Raw genomic sequence first — 22030 nt, forward strand, 5'->3', positions numbered from 1 at the left:
CACTAGGACTCATATGTAGAATCTGGCTATTTTTTCCCCCAACTTTCCCCCAATTCAATCCTCTGATCTTTTATTAATTTTTCTGTTTTAAACATGTGGCTAGCCTTTCCCACTGTCTTTAGCTATGCCTGAGCTTCTCAACCTCATTGCTGTTGACATTTTAGGCTACACAGTTCTTTGTTGTGGGTGCTGACCTGTGCCCTGTATGATGTTTAGCAGTATCCCTGGCCTCTAGTTACTAGCGTCCAATAGTGTACCACTGTCCTCAATATGACAATCAAAAATGTCTCCAGACATTGCCAAAAGTCCCTGAGGGGACAAAAATCACTCTGGGTTGAGAACCACTAGTCTATGCTTTATCTTGTTTGGAATTCTGAATTTTATTTCTTGCGTGTAAGACTAATGCTAAATCCTGAAGTGCTCAGAAGTTACTACCCTGTTGTTATTATGCTTAACAATACTAACCTCTTTCATTTACATGAGATTTCACAATTTATGAAGTGTTTTTGCCCACATTATCTTTGGAGAGTAATGCCTGGCATCTCATTGTCTCTAACAGGTTACAAAAGAGAAACATATTTTCTGGGACGGTCTCTATATCCTGTTGCACTCAGCTTGGGATCCCTGCATGCTTGACAAAAGAGGTCTTGCCGTGAGGAAGATGTATTTAGGACAAGTCAGGCATTGTGTAAATGAAATCTGGCTGAGTTTCAGAGTGAGAGAGAGAGAGAGAGAGAGAGAGAGAGAGAGAGAGAGAGAGAGAGAGAGAGAGAGAGAGAGAGATGCTTAGATGCTTAATCACCTTGAAATGATATCTTCTCCTCTCCACGTCTGCTGGCAGGACCTACACACCTCCCAGTGTGTACACAGGACCACACGTGTACACTACGTATAGACAGATGGCTTCAACACAGCCACCCAAACTCCCTGAGCCCTTTGACTCTTTAAAGAAGTTCTGAAAATGGCAATCTTCAGCCTATATTGGACTGCTGCAGTTTAATCATGCTGCACTAACTGAAACCAGATGGCATTTTTGAGAAAGAGAAACATTTTTCCCCCACTTCCATTTCCTCCTACCCCAGCTTACCTGCTTAAGAATTTCAGCGGCTGTTTCATGTGAACAATCAAATATCACGTAAAACTCCTTGCCCTTCTTCATCTCCTTGAGTAAAGGCTTGGCATCTTTATTCCCAGAAGGCAGCTGGCGGATTTTGATTTTGATGTTATATCTGGAGGGAGCTTTGATGAGCTCTTGCAGGCGAATTAGACCTAGAAAATGACATCCAATCATGCAACAGATTGCTCTGTGGAAAGAATATTTGTTTATTGCCATTTACAATCAAACCTATATCATTCCCAAAATGTATCAAGAGGCCTCCTACCTAAAGGTTATGCTATTGACTTCTCATTTGTCATTCCTCTTTCTGTGGCAAATTATACTGTATTTGCCTTTTGTGGGTAATGTGTGGCTGGGAAGTACAATTTTCCCATGTGCGTTTTGAATTTATTTGGAATGCAGTTGTCCTCTCTAGCTTGCAACCAACACCTCAAATGTTTAACAAATTAAGTCTGTATCTGTAAGACTTTTGTGAATGAAAAGTTGCGTTAAGTTTCCAAAGGTGCTCAATGAAATATCTATATATCTATATCTACATCTATATCTATATCTACCCAAAACAATAGAATACTAGAATCCCTTGGGGCTCTAAACTCCTGTATGTCTTTCATCAAGTATTTGTATATATTTAGCATACTGTTTACCAGCTAATAGTGTGCTGCTCTATATAATTTTTCAATTCCTTCCACATAAACTATTTATAAATGGCTCATTCTCTTTCTAATATGATGGCACGTTGAGTTGGGAAATTCTGTCTTGATTTAAAAAAAGAGAGAGAGAGAGACCATAGAATTTTTAGAGATTATGATGATAAAAGCAGAAACCAAATTCTTTCAAAATCTACCATTGGGAATTGTAGGAAAGTGTATAGAGCCAACTAACTTGACGGAGAATGTTTGATTTGCCACAAGTATGAATCTCCTGAGCTGCGCCATTTTTTAACAGAAGTGCTTTGCGAGGGCAAGACAAACAGCTCCATAAAGCCTCTGTCTCATTTCCCCTGACATTAGTGGCGCTTGCTACACTGTGTGATGTTGGCTCTCAGTCAACAACTCCCATCACACTGGAAAATTGACTTATTTTTCTTTTTATTACACAGTTCTGTGACTTCAAGATTTGTCAGCTTTAAGTAATCAATAGGAAATATTAAGCTTTATTAATATTCGGATGGAAATTATAGTAGGCACCGTGCAAGATACAGCATGGATACCAGCTACGTCTGGACTTAATGCTTTTCTTTCATTTTCTTGTTTTATTTATTTAGTCTCTGCCCCCCTCTCCCCCCCCCAGAGGCCACATTTGGGTGGCTCACATGTTAAAAGATTCCTCTAATGCTATGCATCGGTTTGGTTCTGATATACAGTAAATTTGCAGTTAAGCTACTCTTCAGAGTCCAATGGCAGGGAGCAAGGAAGGGAGAAGTTGGAGAACTATATCAAAATGTAGCACTCATTATTATTTTTAATGTTTTAACATGAAAATAGAAAATGTTAGAATGATAGCCTTCCTGGACTCTCGCTTCCTTTCAACTCAGTCAACATGGTTGAAGACTCTGAATTATCAATAAAGAGCTCACTCGCCCTCTTCCAGAATTACTTGTCCTGAGCCACTGAGAAGTATGAAAAATGGAAGAAAACCGAGCACAGGGACTTGTATATTTGTTAATTCTCACAATAATCCTAGGAAACCAGCATTGTTCTGTTCATTATTTCAAACAAGGGAACCAAGGTTCAGAGCAATTTAGTACATAACTTACTGAGGGTTGTGAAGATAGAAGGAGCGATGGATTCAAATCATTGTCTTTGAGTCCAGCCCTCCATCTTTCCCCTTCACCATCCTGCTTTACAAATACAAATTGTTGGTGCCAAGGGAATAGGTATGGTTTTGGATTATTTGCTGAGATTGGGTAAAATTTAAAACAGGGACCCATTCTCCTTTGTTGTTTACTTCAGGCTGCTTGTGCCTCTCTCCTGCTTTTTTCCTATCACCCTCCTGCTTTGCAGTCGTATACATTTTTTTTTTTTTTAACTTGAGCCATGACCACAAGACAGCACAATATGGTCTTTAAATAAAATGGGGGGAAAATGTGAGAAGTGCACTTCATATGCTGCAATGAACAGCTCTTTTGTTCTTTGAGGAATAGAGTGTGAATCTTAAAGTGTGTCTTCCTTATCATGATGCCTTACACACACGTTTATGCCGTTTACAGTTGAATACATTTTCTCACTTCATTCATTCGTTTTTATAGGATAACATTTCCTGGATGTTCATTTTATGCCAACCACTGGGGGTATGACACAAACACATCTTGCTTTGAGGTCCTCACAATTCCATAGAAGGATTTTATCCCATTAAACTCTCATGATGTGGGTGTAGCATAAGTTACTATTAATTTTATAAATTATGAGCTGAAGCTGACGGAGGTTGGAACAACTTGCTGAAGGTCACGGTAAGGCTGTTAAATGGCAGATTGAGGGCTTAATGCCAGGTCAACCTTTTGACTCCCAATCTAGGGCTCTTTCCACCAAATCAGTGGCTTCTTCTGATTTTTAGATTTCAGATCAACTAAACAACTGACTGAATCACTAACTAATTAACTTTATTTAAAAAAATAACTGCGGAAATAAGCAGAGAAAAAAAGTTTGAATCAATATAAAGCCTTCAACCTTTATTTGGCAAATGCGTCCATTAATAAACACCACTCTTTCTCAAAAAACAAAATAAAAGACCGTGCACTTTCACAATTGTTTTATAAAAGAAAGTTATTTTAATACCAATAGAGGAGAAAGGACAAAGACTCACTACAAAGACCAGTTTCTAATTGGACTCAATTTATCTAAATTTATCTTTGGGAAAACTCACTAACTAGTAAGCCCCTAATGTCCTCATTTTGTCTGCATACAGATGAATGGCCCTCAGGCAGGGAGGGAAGCAGCAGATTTAAAGGTTACTGACCCACATTGTGGTAAGAACAATGAGCAAGGAACAGTGAGGTTTACATTTCCCTTTTCAAGCAATTGTTTCCTTCAAAACCTTTCTGCCTTCATTAGCAAACGTTGTAGAATCCATAATTCAAAGGCTTTTTTTTTCCTTTTGTCTCCGCCCCTCCTTTTTTTTCCCACAGAATTGACAGAAAGCTTTCCCTTTATTTGTATTCTGCAGCAATCTATTCAGCATTTACACCTCATTGTAAAGGACAGTTAAAAATTCTTTGCTACACAAATAATTTCTTCAGGGAAAGGAAATCGATGTGGGCGCACTCCTGACTTGGCTCAGGGTCCTCCAGTGTTTGGAAGCCAGCCCTGACTGAGTGTGCCAGTGCTCCCAGCATGGATTCCAGTTACAGAGAGCAAAGGTTCACACAAAGCTGATAACGGTGATGGTTTTCCTAGACCACAGTGGGACTTTAAAACTAAAATGCAAATAGGGAGACAACCAACAAACCGAACTGAGGGACATTCTGCAGTAAAGCCCACCTATGCTCTTTAAAAATATCAAGGTCATGAAAGACCAAGGAACGCTGAACTGTTTTAGACCAAAGGGGAGACTAAAAGGACATGACAACGAAATGTAATGAGTGATCCTGTGTTTCAAACAATGCTGTAAGGACAGTTATTGGGACAATTAGAGAAAGTAGAAATATCAATCTATCTATCTGTCTATCTATCTATCTATCTATCTATCTATCTATCTATCTATCTATCATCTATCTATCGAGAAAGTGTGTATATATGTGATCAAGTTCTGTTTATTTTAGAAGCATATTGACAGGACCAGATCCAGCACAAGTTTTGTCTGTGTGTGTGATCAAACTGACCCAGCAATCTCAATCAGCCTTTCCCTGTGAGGAGAGAGTGTAAAGACATTGTGGGCACAGGTCACTCTTCCATAAGGGTGGGGGTAGGGTAAGTTGTCTCTGGGTCCCTCTGGGCAGGTACAAAAGGCCAAAGGACTTATAATTTTATAATACTCTTGGCCTTGAACACTCCAAGTGGGCTTTGTCTGTGCCTAGAACAAAGCCACGTTCTGGATGGAAAACCTCTGGTCATTAGAAAGCCTCCATATGTTTAAGCACAACTTGCCATGAGACACTCAGGATAGCCAGCACCAGCTTCACATTTATATGTGGTAACAGTATTGTATCAGTTTTAAGTTTCCTGTGTTTGATAATTGTAGTATGGTTATAACAAGGAAAGTCCTTGTTCTTAGGATACACCCTAATTTATTTAGAGGTAAAAAGGTCATAATGTCTGCCACTTACTTTCAAATGGTTCACTAATACTGCTACTTATTATTATGGTTGTTGTAGTCCTTTTTATATTAAGAGAATCATAGGGCATTAAAGCAAATGTGGCCAAATGAATACTGCTGAACTTAGATGAAGGGTATGTAGGAGTTCATTGTACATTTCTTGCAACTTTCCTCTAAGCTCAAATCATTCTAATGAAAAGATAAAAACATATAGCTATGAAGTAATATAAGAGCCTGCTTCCTCCACTCCCACCTCCAGGAATGCAATTGGAAACCACACCGTTGGGGCCTGCTAATTTCACATGTGTTTGAGCTGAGCTCTGCGTATAGAGATAACTTTTAAAAATGTCCAAATGGCCAATGCTAAACATTTGCTTTGGCCACTTATCTACTCTGCACTCACATATGACAAAGAAAAAATGCTGATTTGCATACACATCGAGTGACTCTGGGAACAGGGGGAGCATATGGAGGAGAAAAAAAAAAGAATCTGCTACTTTCAGTGGGCGTTTAACATTTCCTGTGACTTCTCCTTAAATAATAATACACTTTGCTGTTTACATTGCCCCTTTTTATGAAGTATGCTGTGTGCCTTATAAATAGCTCACTAAACCTCAGAATATAACTCTGAGGTAGTGCTGTTTTACAGGAAAGAAAGTGAGGCAGAGTGAGGTTAATTGTTTGGATTGGCCCTGAAAATGAGTCACATATTCCAGGAATTGGAAGGGACCTTAAGGGTCAAACCCCTGCTTGATGCATGAATCCCCGCTAGACAGTTGCTGCTGAACACCTCTCCGTTTGAGAAATTATCTTCCTCATGTTGCAGCCCAATCCATTTCTGGATGGTTTTAGTTATATTTAACGAGCATCAGTTCAAAAGAAAAGTGCCTAGGTTTTCTTGACTCTTAATCTAATCCCCTGTTCATTAAACCACACCAATTGGTTTGATGCCATAAAAATGAATGTAATAAGCCATTGGGACCCAAAGATAAGATCACACATTTTAAATGTTAATTTTATCTTCATTTGAACTTAGAAACATGCAAAATGGTATTTCACAAACTTGTTGGTATATTGATATACTCAAATCTAATAAGATTCTTAGGGGGATCTCTGAAATGGTCTCTGAAATGGTATTTCACAAACTTGTTGGTATATTAATATCTAATAAGATCTATTAGATTTAATAAGATTAAATCTAATAAATTCTTAGGGGGATCTCTGAAATGATCTCTGAAATGGTATTTCACAAACTTGTTGGTATATTAATATACTCAAATCTAATAAGATTCTTAGGGGGATCTCTGTACCCTCCAGATGGGAGAAAGAATCAGAACTGAAAAACGGAAATGTCTGAGTGATTTACCTGGGGAAATACAACACTTTTAAGTGTAGATCTTCATACATGCGCTGAAAGAAAAAATCCTTCTAAGAAAGCCTATACTTCCCAAAGGAAAAATTGTGTCCCATGTTTGCAAGAAAAGAATCTAGTCAAAATATTTGAGATTACCTGTGTTGCAGTGACCTCCATCAGTATATTTTAATCCTGAATTCTGGCTAATATCAATGGTAGTTAAAACTAATTACCTGGTATGCAATATCTGAAGTGGTTTCCTTAACAGGATTCTGAAAATTTGAATAGAGTTCTGGTCAGGAGACTGGAGTGGGTAAATATGAAGGGAAAAAGAGTGAGACCAGAGACTAAGAAAAATTATAATTTATATCTTGTTGGTACTAAGTGCCAAGGATTTTCTATTCCTCAGCTCTTTCAGGTGAAATTGGGGGAAGGTATATGGTAGGAGTGTTTTGTAGCATGAGTGGTTATAAATACACAGTGTGGTGAGTTGCTGACGGTGAACAGATTTCACTACTTTTTATTCAGCACTGATCATGTACAGAATATCTTCCATTTGGGGGTTGGTTATCTACATCAAAATGTTAATTTTCTTCTAGTCCAAATTGTAGGCCTCTGTCAAGATTCCTGTTTCTGCACAATATATTTTATCTGTTTTCTATGGGAAAATGGAGAGAAATATAATAAACATAACAAATTTAAGTCTCTTCAAATACAGCCATAAGAGCAGCTATTTCACTTATTCACACAATGGTCAAGCATATTAAATGGTTTAATTATACAAAGTAGTTAGAACAGTGCAAGGCACACGGTGCTCAAGAATTTAGTTATCATGATGTTTGTGGTTATTTCCCTTGTGTTTTCTCCCTGGATTTATTGTTTCTTTCAATGACTGCATTTTTATGGATATTAATCTCATTTCAAATTAATCCTTACTGTAAAGCTTTGAGCCTATGTTTCAAGTGAGAGCTAATAACTCTTTATTGTAACCTGTATGTTAAAAATCCTGGGGCTCCAGTGTGTTGTGAAAGATGACTTAAGGCAACCCTGGATGGAAATAAAACAAAACAAAACAAAAACACTTAGGAGCTGTCTGTTATGAACTCAGGGCGAGAGGCATGTGGCTGGACCTCATTTCCTTGGTGGCCTCATCTAATCCCATTAATATGCTGAGGACTCTCAAATTTGTGTCTCTCGCCCATATCACATTCTTGAACTATTACAGACTTACATATTGACTGCATGCTTGTCTCTCCATTTGGACGTCGAGTAAACATCGCAAACTCAAACTTAACATGTTCGTGACCAAACTCTTGATACCATCCTTAGTCCTCCAAACTAGCTCCATCCTTTGGGTCAGGCCAAAAAGTGTCAAGTCATCTTTAACTCTCTCTCTCTCTCTCTCTCTCTCTCTCTCTCTCTCTCTCTCTCTCTCTCTCTCTCTCTCTCTCTCCTCTCTCCTACCCTTCCCCCCCCACCCCCCCCCCGCCCTTTCCATGTTTTCCATGTCTCCCTCTCCTTCCATTCCTTCAGGGCATTATGCCAACTCAACAGTCAAAATATTTCCTGAATCTGACACTTTCTTATTTCTCTACTGCTATTACCTTCATCTCTTGCTTTGATTTCTCCAGAAGCCACCTGATGTTACACCAGCCAGAGTGGTCTTTTTATGATGTAATCTGATCACCTCACTCCTCTGCTGAAAACTCCAATGGCTTCCCATTTCATGAGGAGCCACAGCTCTTCCGGTGGCCTACAAAGCCCTTGCTGATTTACAAGGCTCTCCTCTCTGACCTACTCTCCCACACCCTTCCCCTCACTCTGATCCAACTACACTGGCCTTTTTGTTTGTTGTAAGTAAAGGTTTATTGAAACATATCAAACTTATTCACTTCCCTGTTGCCTGTGGCTGCCTTTTTGCTACCTCAGCGGAGTAAAGAAGTTGTGACTGAGACCCTAGGACTCAGAAAGCTTAAGCTGTATACCATCTGGCCTTTAGAGAAAAGGAGTTTGCTGGGCCCTGTTCTACAGAAATGGCTGTGGCTGCATTTCACTAAGTTTGGCCTTGAGCAAGCCACACTGCATTCAGTGCTCAGCTTCTCAGCTCTTTTGATGCCTGCAAAGGAATAGAAGGCAGGCTCCCACCAGGGGTGTAATGAAGCAGAGGGAGTGACCAATGAGTAGCAATTTCTCCTTGCCTAGTATCACTTCTAATGTAGGAATCATAGAAAAGTAGGTGACTGTTGGAAAGGACATTCAAGCAACAGAGGGAGAGAAGGGGAGAGAGAGAGAGAGAGAGAGAGAGAGAGAGAGAGAGAGAGAGATGAAGTGAGACAAAACTTTACTCCCCCCAACAGTTCTCAAGGATCTTCCTACATTTTCACTTCCAGAGGACAGAATCCTGCCTGCTAGTATTTAATGAATTGAATTTCGATGTCCTTAGAGATAGGCACAAGGCTCTCATTGACTTCAATGGGAGTCTTGGGCCATTTGGTCCCACAGGCATCTGTGCTGGATTCACGCTATTTCACAAACTCTTAAACAAATCTCAGTAAAGTGCTGTTTAATGGGTACTTAATCCTGGTGTGAGGGTGGGTGGGGAGCACACCTAAGTCTTTTCCTTTCCTTCAGGTTTACTAAGTTTTCTCCTTTTTATGGCTTAATAATTACTGCAACCAAAACCCTGAGGCAAGCAGTACTAAACCCACTCAAAGTCAAAGGTGTCCCTTTTATTGATCTCAGTTGATCTGTTTACTCTCTGGGCTCCGATTTAATGCCTCAATTGATTATTCATTTACATTTTTAATGTCTTTGTGGGAAAATTCATTTTAACATGAATCATCTTTAACTTAATGGGCAACATACAATCTCCTTTTGAATTTTCCATTTCAACAAGTATTTATTGAGCAACTGAGCTCACATGAACTTAACAAGGATGGAAAGGACAATTCAGCTTCTTGCAAAAGATGATAGCAATGATAGTTTGATATCCCTCCTGTGCAAGATGGCCAACACTTATGGGTGCTCGCCTGAAATCAGAACGGTAATTAGGACATCGATTTTTGAGTCATGTTTTTTCAGATTATATTTTGTCCAAATACAATTTGAAATTTACTGCAGTTATGCTCACACCTTTAGTTGTGCTCTTCTTAAATGAAATCCAGAAGTTTCAGTATAATTTATTGATTTGTCTTCCTTTTAGATAGTCCTGCTTTGCTGGAGATGATACAAATAGTGTCAGGAAACTATATTATAGTGTGCACTACATAATAAGGAATAGATGGTTGTCTCAGCTCAAGGAATTCTCTATTTACAAAGGTAGATAACGTGGATGATCTAACTGCACTTACATTTACAATATAATATTGTATCTCAGGGGTCTTTATATATGCTTGTGGAGTTCATTTGATAATATGCTCTTCCTTCACAGTAAGCAAGTGAAGCTCTAAAATTATGACTGCCTGTGGCTTTTCCTTCCCAGTAGGGCTGTTTTGAATATAATATTTATAAATTATATGTCCAATCACCTACCTTTACTTCTTCCTAAAATGGGATGAAGTGTAAGAAAATACGTAAATACATATTTCCAGCCAGAATAGTCACTTTTATCTGAAAGTTTAGAATGGAACCAGAATTCAGTGCCAACTAGAAAATGTTCAGTATTCATTCTCTGGGGAGCAGTGAGTGCTAGTGTTTGGTGAAAAGGACTGAAAAATCAAATACTATTTAAGAGTTTAAATGCACTTTATTTTATTAATTTTCACTATTTTTATTAGTCTTACTACCAAATGTGTATACCAAAGAAAGGAAATAATTTCAATTCTTGGAGAAAAAATATTCAGAAAGTAAATACAGTCATCCCTCTGTAGCCATGCAGAATTGGTCCAGGACCCCCATGGACACCAAAACCCACAGATGCTCAAGTCCTTTACGTAAAATGGTATAGAACAATCCATACAATTGGCCCTGCACATCCGTGGATTCCCAATAGCAGGTCAAAAATACTGTTTTGAGTCCACGGTTCTTTGAATCCACGGATGCAAAACCCAGAATATGAAGGGTCAACTGTGTATTTATTGAAAAAATTCCGCATATAAATGGATCCAGGCAAACCTGTGTTGTTCAACAGCTAATTGTAATATTATTTTTTCCACATGTAATTATTAAGCACATTCCTATATGCCAGGATTGTGTTAGGTAGCAGATTATAAAAGCAAATAAGATAAAATTCCATTTTTTGAGGAATTTCTAGGCTCATAGACATGTAAACAGATAATTGAAAATTTTGATATAATGGTTACATTTACAAAGTGATTTTGAACCCTACGGTGGTCTCAGAGAGCTTTAAGGGAGAAATGAGATTTGAGTGTAATCATGAAGAATGAAGGACCTCATCACCACCTTGGGGGCTGTGGAGGATCATCCCACGGGAGGAGCCAGCCTCCTAAAGAAGAGTTGGAATGAACTTGGGGGCATCTAAAAAATGGCAGAGTCTTCATAATAGCTGATGTGGGACCATAAAGAACATAGAGAAACTAGGACCTGGGTTAATGAAGACGAAGTACCTGGGTTAATGGTGAACAATTTTAAATTAGGAAAACTTGCACTTTATTATGTGAACAATGAAGAGTCACCAGCAGAATTTAAACTGAATAAAAGGGGGTCTGAACTCTGACAAAGCTCACAATGTAACCAGAGGCAAAGGGGGAAGGTGCCATTAAAAGGACCTTCAGTGGGGGAAATGTCTAGGGAGAGCAAGGCGCTGAGCACCCTGTTTCTGTCCTTCGCCCTGAAATAAACAGATGGACAATGCAAATTTTATTAAGTCAGGGCTCATGGCTGGAGGGTCATCATCCCTCTTCCAAGCAATGGTCAGCTTTATTGATCTAACCTCTAATTGGATCCCCCTTAGTTAACCTTCTTTAGCAACGTTTCTAGACGTTTATCCTGTTACTTACCAAGCTAGAATCATACTTTGTGGTGATTTTCAAACTTTCTCTGTATTATTTAAGAAATGGAGTCCAGGGCCCAGTCTTAATAGAATTGGGTAGATGAAATGACATCTTTAATATTCTGATTGGATTACAATATATATCAAAAAGGTAATATTTCTTTAAAAAAAAATTCTCCTAAGTTTGATAACGAAAGAATCAACTCACCAAAAGGAACTGGAATTAGCTAGGCATGCATTTCTAAGTTAGAATACTCCATCAGCTTCATTTTCATGCACTCCACCTGATGAATTCATGACTATGGAACACTTTGGTTCCTTTTGTTCAGACCACACGTGGCCAGGTGAGGCCTTGTGTGAGTCCCATACCTGTGCTGTCTTCATATACCACAGTCACTGTTTTCCAGTTGTAGTAGAGGACCAGATCCAGGACTGCCCTGCTGATAGCCGCGTAATCTGGGTAGAGGTTGATGTAAAATAAGTCTTTGTTGTCCACCGAGGGGTGTTTCCAGCGGGTCTGTATGTGCGGAACTTCAAGAGCATTGCAAATAGACTGCACAGCACTGACAGAAGAACTATGGGAAGGGCCAAAGACAGCAGCCACACCAAGAGCCAGCTGGTCACACGCTGATGCCCAACGAGAAGGAGGGGGTGGAAAGAGAAGGCAGGAAAGGGAAAGAAAAAGAGAGTTCTGTGAATGTAATTGTTCCTTGCATGATTCTTTTTTTTCATTTTCACTATTGCAAAGTTCCCTCCACTCTCCCCCTGCATGCATAACCCAACCCCCAGAATTCCTCAGATACTAATATACTGAGAGATGTCAATGTGAAACTGATTAGCAACACACCACAGGGCCAACTCCCTGCAAATAAAAATGAGTTGCATGTCTCACTTCATTACCTTTAATCAGATGGAGTCTAAATCCTTTGCTTGGTGTGGTGTTAACCCAGGGGCGCTCAGAGCTACTCTACCAGCCATTTGGTAAGTGAGCACCATGTGAATGAAGTTTTGTTATATGGCAGGCCAGCAGTGCAGATATTAATGTGGTCACAGAATTCAGAAGACTCCCTGCGTGACTGCAAAATGCTTTAGATCCTGTCTTCCCAAAACGTTGAAAGAAGTTCCAGGCTATTGAAAAACTGCTAAAGAATGTTAAGTGATTCTGATACCTAATTAATTACAGAATAATAGAATAGTATAGCTTAACAGGATCCTAGAAGACATTTTGTCTAAATTACTAATATCATACACAATGGAGTATGTCAGGGCCACTGGATAATGGCAGAGCTTTACCAGAGCCCAGGGACCTTGCTCAAGGTCAGGCCACTCTCTAACTCAATATCAGTCAAAGTGTAGCCTAACAAAATCAAGTCAACATGTATTTGAAAATTAACTTATAACATTTATTTATTTTTCAATTGTAAGATTATATACACTTATTGATAGAAATTAGAATATTTAAAAGTGTAAGGGAAAAAAAAGGCTGTATAATTCCATCATCTTGAGATAATGTCTATTGATATTTTTGTGTTCTGATTTATTTAAAAACTGAATTATATAGATAGAGTTTGATGCATTGTTTGCTTTATTTCACAGTAAATGTAACACTAAAGCATACCTTTTACCCCAAGTCACTACAAATTCTTCAAAAGTTTATTTTCAGTGTTTGTAGAATAGCCCATTCCATGAATATATTGTCATTTATTTAATGATTGCTGAATTCTTGAATAATACTGAATATTTAACCTGCTTCTAACTTTTGCTATTATAAGTAGTTATCTTAGTTCTTATAGTTTTCTCTGAATTTTACATTGTATTCTTAGAGTAGATATTCAGCTATAATTCAAGGTATTGATATTTTTTAAGGTAATTGGTACAAATTAGTCAAATTCCCTTCCAGAAAGATTGGGACACATTATCTTCTACAATCATGCAAAAATAGTGCCTACTCATTTTATGCTAACATAAATTTATGCTGGCATTAAATATAAATTTAAAAGCATTTCAAATTCATACTTTAAAGCTAGTTTAAAGGAATTTGAAACTGCTGAGAGATAATTGAATATTTGAATTAAATTACAGCAAACTTTATAAATGAAATTATGTTAATATTTATGATAATGTCATTCTACAAATAAAAGTAAGTAGAAAAGCCATATGGTTTAGTCAAAATCATCTAACTTAATTTAGAGAGAAAAAAATAAATAAAATTTTGAGAGTCATATTCCAAATATCTATGGGACAGCAAGTGTTGAGTTATTCACAAGGAAAATTTTCTGATCTTTGGCATTGACTTGCCACATAAGATATGAAGACATATACTTTTCTGCATTAAGTACTGTAAGTGTAATTGCCATTGTCCCAAGAAGCTCATTTTCTGGATGTGTTTTTGTTGTTAGCAAGTTAAAATGAGAGCATAAGCATATATGAACTGTTGTTTTGTCTAACATGGGCCATGGATTGAGATTCTTCCTAATATTTAGCTCTGGGATGCTAATATTACTTGACAAAAAAATCAATCCTTTTGAATTCTCTTTGCCAGCAAATTACTAGTTTTAAGAAGCTTTGGAGTGTTTAATTTACAACTACTGGCAGGTACTTCAGATCACAAAAAGCTTTCAATTTTATGTGGATTGCAGTATAATTGTTAAATGTGGTTGGCTTTCTGAGGTATTTACTCAACAATGCTTTTTTGTGTGGGGGGAGGGTGTGAGGGAGAGAGAGACAGAGAGAGAGAAATAGAGAGAAACAGAGAAAGGGAGTTAGAGATCTAGTCCATAGAGATAATTTATGTGAACATGCCTTGTATACTTTAAAGTGCTATATAAAGTTTTATACAGAGGGTGCCAAAAAAATGTATACACATTTTAAGACAGGGAAAAACTGTATTAAAATTGTAACACTCAATATATATCGATAACAAAAGATGAATGCAAGTCATGTCATGTGTATATATTGTGTGTGTATATATATATATATTGCAGCCCTGGTGTTTGTTTATAGACAACTCTGACCTATATAGTATCTATAATTCCATCCACTTTTAAAAGAAAATATTCTTGTTACTAAGATCATGTCATAGGTAGAAAAAAAATCATTATACTATTTACTTTTCATCTGTGCTCCCAGGAAAACAAGTTTCAACATTTCTTTTGTAAAGAACACAGAGAATCTTACAGAAGAGTGTATTAGGTGAATGTATCCTATGATCCTAACTGGGTTAATTCTATGTGGAAACAACCAGTATTTATGGTAGTTACTGGTTGTAACTAAACCAGCATAAACATGATGCTCATTGTGTTCTGTTTATTTGGGTGTTTTTGTTGGGCAAAGTGTTCTTCTGAGAGTGAAAGAGTCCCGCCTGTTCTGGGGGTAAAGAGCAGCCTTTGTTTTCATACAAACGTCTGTATGAAGGGAGTCTCAACTCCCTTGTTCATAGACAACTCTGAGGCCAAGCTTCAAGTTGTCACATGTTACCATGCTTCACAGCGTCCTCTTGGAAGTGTCTGGAGGATGCTAAACAGACCCCACAATTCACATGATGCTTTCCATGAGACAAACCTTGCAGTCTACATATAATTAGATGACTTTTTTAGGACATTTTCAGTTCAGAAGCAAAAGAGAGTTACGTGATCAAGTGTAGAGATTGTTCTCACTAGTTGACTCTTCTTTTTAAATTTTAATTATTATTATTTTTACAGTGGATATCTTTTCCACACTTGAAGCATGCAGAGAGCACAATGAACTCCTTTAACTCCAAGTCTCCTGCTTTATTTTTTTGTTTGTTTTTTATTGTATGATTCCATTTATGTTCTTTTTTCTTTTTATTGAGGTTTCATTGACCTATCACATTATATCAGTTTCAGGTATACAACATCATGATTCAAAATTTGTCATCTTCATGATTTTATGATCCAGTGGAAAAGGGGTTAAAAAAAATTGAGAAGACACCAGGTAAACCCTCTGGCTCATAACCTGTTAAAATTCAGGGTGTGAGTTATATGCGCTGTGGGCATTTCCACATGCGCGGTGGATGTGACCTTCCACAGAGTTTTATTTGACTGCACTGCACAATTTCATGGTGGTGTCTCGGCCTCGGGAAGGAAAAAACAGATCAAGCTTGACATTTTCCATTCACAGCTGAACCAGTTAATCATAGAGTGGAGGGCACTGAAGGGGAACCTAATCAGAAAGACCCACAAAACAGAGCTGGGCAACCTCCACCAGAACAGTTCAGATCACACTGGATGATGACATTGGGGACTGAACGAGAGTACCTGCATTCCATTTGCACAAAGTTGTCCACTTTAGAAAAGGGCAGGTAGCCAGAAGGAGGTGACATGTGGAGCAGACATGTCACCCAAAGAAGCTTTTAAGCGTGTGAAAATACTTACCTCTCCGTGAGGCTTCAAAACTGTCAAAAAGGTTAATTCTCTGGATGTCATAGGTTAATGTGGTGTTAGGCATCAGGGTTCGATTTCTGTTAATGCTGGTGACTGCGAACTTGAATGCTAATTCTTCAACATTAACCGGTTCATTTTCCACAGTTTCAAAAATCCCTCCTGCAGAAGCAAAAGACACACATGAGAAACATTAGTCACATTAGTCACACATTTTATCTTTTTACAAAGAATAAAATATAAATGATTCAAACAAAAGGCCCAAAACAATAAATGTAGGCCTGGGCAGAACAAATCCCAAACCCTGCGTTAAAGGTGAAGTTTATCAGCATGTATGACATGTAGCTAAACAGTTCTAATTTCATATGTATGCTCCTAATTTCAAACCCAATGTTGGAAAGTATAATCCCTCCCAGATGGCAAATGTATTCCAAATATTTAGTACCATGGAAAGTATGACTGATAATAAGGTGGGGAGTGATTTCCTATAGTTTGGACATTCACACTGTGGTTGACCTAAACATAATTTGAACTGTATCCTGGTACAACCATCCTTCCTGCGAATGAAGCTCTTTCTATTTAGAAGCAGACAGTCTAGACTCTAGAGGTGTCATGCAGAGAGTTGGGATCCAAATGAGATACACATTTATAGAGTTTTCAGAATGAAAATATCTTTTCTTGGTGGCTCAGAATTCTGGGGTCATATTCTAATACTTTCCGAAGTTCATGGGCTGATTTAAAGAACTGTCTTTTTTGTTTCTTTGTTTTTGTTGATGCTGTTGTTGGTGGTGGCTTTTGTTTTGAAAAACTGTTTGGCCCTGTTCAGAAGCAAACCTGCCTTCTATCTCTGGAGAAATATGTTCCTCCACTGTCCAAAAACACACACACTAAGCTTCTGATATCTTAGACATGTGGATCTCATCAAAAGCAAAATACAAAATACCAGTGCTTAAAGCCTCATCAGAGAATTCAGCTCTGAACTTGACACATGAGGTTGATAGAGGAAATTGATATATATTAACTGCACATTCTTAATGTTTTTAAGAGCTGTCCTGGGATTTTCAATAGACACAGGGCATATATTAGAGGCTTTTAACTGGCCTCCATTTCACTTACTCCTTGATGGCTTAATATTCCCACTTTCCTTTGGAAAAACATTAATTGGTGCCCATGGCATCATTGTAATGAGCAGATGGCTACTGATATACTCTCACCATTGAGTGATGCCTTACCAAAGGTTAGTTGTAGCAAACTTATCTTGGCTAGATTGATTTGCGTGTACTTCAAGTTTTCTCTCCATTCAATATATATCCAACACTGAAAATCAAAATAAATATCTATAGACACAAGTATGATTTAGGTATATTCTTTCTTAGAAAGAGAACTCCAATTGGCAGAGTCTAGTTCAAAGAAATTATGTTGATCCTACTTTAAAAGAATACTAAACAAATGCATATTTATAACTTTTAAGTTAAAATTATTTTATTATTATTAGTTTTTACAATATCCTGCTCAACTGACTTTCTCTATTAAATAACCAATTATAGTTGTCAGGTTGGGGAAACCAAGGAGGTTTGTACTGAACTACTTTGGCTCCTTTTGGAAGTATCTGTGGCTTTCGTACTGATGACATTCATAAGGAGTTCATTTCATGTTCTCTGAGAAACTAAAGTTGAACACTATATGATCATGGTTAACCTTTACCTATGGATTCATATTGGACATTTATTTTGAAATCAACATTAGGAAGATTTTTGCTCTTAAGGGACTTCGTCTTTTCCTTTGTCACACAATGGTAAGCAGGTCCTTGCGGGGGTCTTCCGTTTCTCTCAGAACTCTTAGTAGTTGCTCAACAGAGAGGTGGTAAGCGCATATCACAGACACTTAGTCCCCAGAAGAAGGTGGAGGTATGGTGGGTTTATTGCTACAATCACCGTGACTCACAATTGGAACATCCCAGACTTAGGATCAGAACCTGGTGTTCGGGCTTCCACAGTAATTATCTGCAATTACTTGTTTATTTCTCTCCTGAGCACATGGTGAGAACTCTCATGAAGGGAGCCTGTTCTTATTCAGAATCACCATTCTTATGGAGATCAAAGTACCTTAAGACCTTCAGCCTGAATTGTTTAGGGAAATAGTCAATTATTGGCTCAGATGTGAGCACCATTAAACTATATGAGGCATGCTAGTAGGAGGGAACAAACACCTGAATAGAAATCAGAGGTTCTGAATTTTGGATCTTGGTCTGCCTAATCCTCTTTGAGAAGGATTTTTAAGTACCAGTAAGAAAGTTACTATGAAATAGCTCTTTAGAGTACTATTCTGCCATAAGACAAGATGAAATAGTGCCATTTGCAACAACATGGAAGGATCTTGAAATTATTAGGATAAGCAAAATAAGTCAGACAGAAAGTCGAGAACCATATGGTTTCACTGATATGTGGGATATGAAACTGAAAGCAACAAAGGAACAAAACAAACAAATGAGAAACAAAAACTCATAAACACAGACAATAGTTTAGTGGTTACTGGAGAGTAAGTGGGGAGGGGTAGTAGATGAGGGTAAAGGGGATCAAATATATGGTGATGGAAGGAGAAGTGATCTATTACGGAATTGTACACCTGAAACCTATGTAACTTTACTAACCATTGTCACCTCAATAAATAATAATAATAATAATAATAATAATAAGAAGAAGAAGAAGAAGAAGAAGAAATATCTCTTTTACTGTCAATATTTTGTTTAAGCCTTGTAACATTTCAGGTAGGAGATAGTATTCCTGTTTTTATGAATGCAAAAAATGAACAGAGAAATCATACATTTTGCCCAGCTTATTCAAAATCACAAAACCTTGGTTGGTAACTCATGTGTTTGATTCTAGTGTGGTGTGTGTGTGTGTGTGTGTGTGTGTGTGTGTGTGTGTGTGTATGTGTGTGTATACCGAGGTGCCAAAAAATATATAAACATGACTTGTATTCATCGTTTGTTATTGGTATATATTGAGTATTATAATTTTAATACAGTTCTTTCTTAAAATGCGTATACATTTTTTGGCGATAGATATGTAGATATGTAGACATATCTATCTATCTATCTATCTATCTATCTATCTATCTATCTATCTGTCTATCTCTGTCTACCTACCTACCTACCTACTACCTATGTGACTTCAGATTATTTCTGATATCCTTCTCCTCTAAATGTGGGCTAATATGGTTGCCTTGCTTACCTTGGAGGAGTTCTCTGTAAAAAATGATGTGATGCAGTGAAAGTGCTCTGAAAACTCAATCATAGTAAATTATTATCACACATCGATAATGAGGATAAAAAGAAGAAATAGCACTTGTAGAACTGCCTGCTCATGTCATTATTCCTTTGATATGTAGTTGTCTTTTACATAAAGCAGACTGTACCTGAGTTTAAGAGAATTTTAAGTGTTTTTATTACGTGTTTAGGTGGTGCGTAGGTGAACTCTTTTTTTATTTGGAGGGCAATTTTCTTTCATTCCTTCACCAAGCAGGCGTTATAAATGATGTCATTAGCTCAACACCCCAGCACACTGTCTTTTTTTTCCTTAGAGAAGGCTGCTGATAATACCAAATCTGCAGTGGAGTGAGGTATGAAGAGGAATGGGGAAGCACCAGAAAAGTGAAGTCTGTTGGAAACAGGGGAAAGTTATTAATAGGAGTACAGCTCACACACCAGTCCTTATAGACTGGGTGTGTGTGATACTGTGATTTATAACAAGAATATGTATGTTTATAAGAGCTCTTTAACCCCATTTCTGACAAAGAGCTCTTAAAAACCTTGGAATTTCCTAAGTGATAACATCAATAAATGTGTATTTTGTTACGTTAATGAGGTGACTTTCTGAAACCACCTATGGAGGGTGGGGGCTGGAAAACCAAACTTGATTAGAGTGTCAGAATTTTCATTCTCCTACCCCTTGGACCTCTAGGGAGGGGAAGGGAGAGAGGATGGAGGTTGAGTCAATAACCCATGGCCAATGATTTAATCAATCATGGCTCCATAAAAACCTGAAAAGATGGGGTTCTGAGAACTTTCAGGCTGGTGAATACCTCCTTGTACTTGGGGGACGATGAACTCCAACTCTAGGGAAACGGAAGCCTCTGCACTCGGGGCCCTCCCTGACCTCACCTCATATATCTCTTCCTCTGGCTGTCCATCTATATACCTTTAATCATATCCTTTAGAAAACTGGTAAACATAAGTGAGTGTTTCCCTGAGTTCTCTGAGCCACTCAAGCAAATAATCAAATGCAAGGGTTGAGGAGGTCATGGGAACCTCCAGTTTATATTCAAGTCATACAGAATTGGGGGCAACCTGGGGACCTACTACTTGTGTCTGAGATCTAAAGTTGGGGGCAGTCTTATGAGACTGACCCCTTAACCTGTGGGATCTGACACCATCTCAAGGTAGATAGTGTCAGAATTAAGTTGAATTGTAGGACACCCAGCTGGTGTCATAGAGAAATGCTTGGTGTAGAAAACCTCCACACATTTGGTGACCAGAAGTGCTGTGAGTGTGATGGTAGTGTGAGAGTAAAGGAGAAACACAGGGGCACTGGCTTTTTCCAGCTCACCCTGGTTTCTGTATGAAGAATGGACTGAAGGGAGGACAGTGTCACAAATAAAAATAGAGATCTGCTACAGAAACCTTTGCAATAACAGGCTGTTGTGATAAGAGGCTACTGAGATAATCCAGGTAAGAAAGGATGGTGGTGTGATGCAGATTAGTGACGTTAGTGTATGGCCAAAAGCGATTCAATTCTAGATAAAAATTGAAGGTAGGTATGATGAACTAACCAAAAGTGGGAAGAGAGTATCAAGGATGATGTCAAGTTTTCGGCCTGAAATTGCCAAGATGAAGAAAAGTGCAGGTGTTTGATTTGGAACATCATTCATTTTATGGTGCCTATTACAAATCCAAGTGGAGATGTCAACTAGCAAGCTAGATAGGAAGTGATCTGGATTTCATGGGAGAGGTTTGGCTTGGAGACAGAAATTTGGAAGTCATCACCATAAGGTAGTATTTAAAGCCATAAGACTGGTTAATATCACCCAAGAGCAAGTGTAGACAGAGAGAGGCAGAGATGGGAGTCACAAACCAAGGGATGACTAGAGCTGGCAGAAGCTGGAGGAAGCAAGGAATTGAATCTCCTCTAGAGCTTTTGGAGGAAGCAGAATCTTGCGGACACCTTGATTTCACCAACTTCTGGCCTCTAGAAATGTGAGAGAACAAATTTTCCTTGCTTTAAGCCACCCAGTATGTGGTAATTCATTATAGCAGCCATAGGAAACTAATACAGTATCCTAATCATCTTAAGAAAGTTTCATAGTGGTTGCTTTTAATTACTCTGTTTTTTCCTCTTTGTAAAATGTAACTTTATTCAGTACTTCGAATAACTACCTCTGGCTCTCTAATTTGATTTTGTAAGTAAAGCACTTAGCTCTACCACACAATGCACTGAGTTTCTTTGTTTATTATGCTTTCCTATATTATTTTGAATGTGACAGGGCAAATATATTATTGTACACATTCAAATAAATCTCGCTTATTCTCTTCACTAGCTGTTGTGTGCCCATTGTGGCAAATTGTGAGATCACCCAAGAAGGGAGAGTAAAACTATTAGCTGTCAATCAAGAAATGGAAATCTTCAGTAGTCTTGAGTCCTGTTTTGCATTTTTGTGGAATACTAACTATTCCAGAAGCTATCAACAGAAAACAAGATGGCAATTTGATCAATTCCTTTGCTAATAGTTGCTCCTTAAATATACAATACTATATTGTCACTCTTTCTTACCGCAACAATAATTCTGGTTTATTACATCATTACTATATATTACTATAGACCTATATTTACTACACCTTTAATTTCAAGGCTACCAATTTAACTTCTAAGATTCCCATGGTTAAATACTCTCTTCCCCAC

The 22030-nt window shown here is 38.0% G+C and overlaps 1 protein-coding gene across 8 annotated transcripts in view; it reads right to left on the reverse strand.

Moving 5' to 3' along the window:
• The window catches only part of GRIK1 (glutamate ionotropic receptor kainate type subunit 1), a 356592-nt gene that overhangs the window by 124300 nt on the left and 210262 nt on the right, over positions 1–22030 (reverse strand). For all 8 annotated transcript variants that reach the window (XM_081071073.1, XM_081071071.1, XM_081071077.1 and 5 more), the window contains exons 2-4: positions 16068–16235; positions 12043–12300; positions 1088–1269 (exon numbers count right to left, since the gene is read on the reverse strand). In XM_081071073.1, the coding sequence (XP_080927199.1) occupies positions 1088–1269; positions 12043–12300; positions 16068–16235 (608 nt within the window). The remainder of the gene's footprint in view (positions 1–1087; positions 1270–12042; positions 12301–16067; positions 16236–22030) is intronic.

This window comes from Rhinolophus hipposideros (assembly GCF_964194185.1).
Source record: "Rhinolophus hipposideros genome assembly, chromosome: 2".
Lineage (NCBI taxonomy): Eukaryota > Metazoa > Chordata > Mammalia > Chiroptera > Rhinolophidae > Rhinolophus > Rhinolophus hipposideros.